Source organism: Morus notabilis, unplaced genomic scaffold (genome assembly GCF_000414095.1).
Source record: "Morus notabilis unplaced genomic scaffold, ASM41409v2 Scaffold1388, whole genome shotgun sequence".
NCBI classification, from domain to species: Eukaryota; Viridiplantae; Streptophyta; class Magnoliopsida; order Rosales; family Moraceae; genus Morus; species Morus notabilis.
The window spans coordinates 257,650-259,098 of NW_010362392.1; the positions used below are offsets into that span (position 1 = coordinate 257,650).

A 1,449-nucleotide genomic window follows, 5' to 3' on the forward strand; every position below is an offset into this window, starting at 1 on the left:
ATTTTTTTAATTTTTTTTTTTTTTAACTTCGTAAAGCTCACTATGGGGAGTGCCTCACACTAATGAATTTACTAACCTATACAATTTTCATCATTGGACCACGGCCCAACAGCTTAAAATTGGTCCCTATCCATAAGCACCACCAAAAATTCCGCCTTTTAGAATTTATGTTTCTTTTTTATATTTTACTCTTTACACATTTATTTATATTTTATGTACTGTCCAAAATACTTCTGCTATAATATTTAATATATAACTTACTCATTCATTATTTATTAATGGCAATATAACAATTAACAAGCCAAAAAAAAAGAGTCCTGTAGGGTGATAGTTTAATGTCTTAAATTTATTTTTCTCTTACCTAAAAATAATAAAATATACAAATTGAGCTACATTTGTTCTATGTTCTAAGTTACAAATCCTCTACAAAGGCTGTTGATTTCCTCTTGGTGCATTCGTATGGAGGAAAAATAAACACATAATAGAATTATTTGTCTCCTTCCACTACACATAATTTAGGATGATTAAACCAATTCAAAACGTGGCATATAGTTGCCCTCTAAGTCAAATCCTCTAGTTTTCTGCTCACCATACAACCACATCACATCCGTACGTTTAATTCCAAACCTTATTTTTCAGCTTTTTTAAAAAAATAAAATAAAATAAATCACACATATGGTAGAATCAAGGATGCTAATGTAAACTGTTTCAATTAAAGTAGTTTTTCTATAATTTGAGAGGTTTTCCCTGTAGAATTTGATGTAAAAATCACGTTAGTTTAAAAAGTACGTAAAACAGATAATTTTTAAAATCGATTAAAAATAAAAATGACCAAGAGTTTATGTTTTTTTTTATCCTATTTAAGAAACTATCCTATAATTTATGTGAAATAGGGAAAAAAAAAAAAAAAAAAAAAAAAAGAGAGATAGTAAAGGGGCCAGACACTATTATCAATCCAGTAGCAACAATCAGAGAGGGAAAAAAAATGAGGTCCAAAATAATTCTGTCCAAGAATTATCATGTATGGCTATAATCTTTTCTCGAGAACCGAACCAAACTCTCTGCCCAGTGCCAGCCATACGCCAGTACTTGATATTTCCACATTCATTTTCTCTAAAACTAAACTCTCAATGTTCTTCTGTTGAGACTTTTAGTTTATATCACAACAAATTGATAAAAAAACACATTTCATCTCTCGCATATCTTCCCGTAAACGCAATAAAAACGACAGCGAAAAGCCAATTTTGATGGTGGTTCTAAGCCTCCAAACCGTCCAACTCACCCCACAAACAGTACACCTCCCTGCATTGCGTTACAAACCGTACACAACAAGTGGTACTCACAAGTACAACAACGTGCGTTGTGGGATTGCCGAGCCGTCGGGAGAGCCAGCGCCGTTCGGAGAGAAGACCAAGTACAACGATGGATTCTTCGAGAAGGCGTTCATGA

The 1,449-nt window shown here is 32.8% G+C and overlaps 1 protein-coding gene across 1 annotated transcript in view; it reads left to right on the forward strand.

Moving 5' to 3' along the window:
- Positions 1 to 975: 975 nt before the first annotated feature.
- LOC21398454 (beta-carotene isomerase D27, chloroplastic) overlaps positions 976 to 1,449 on the forward strand; it is a 2,635-nt gene continuing 2,161 nt past the window's right edge. The window contains 1 exon segment of the mRNA XM_010101904.2: positions 976 to 1,448. Coding sequence (XP_010100206.2) covers positions 1,248 to 1,448 — 201 coding nt within the window. The 5' untranslated portion in view covers positions 976 to 1,247.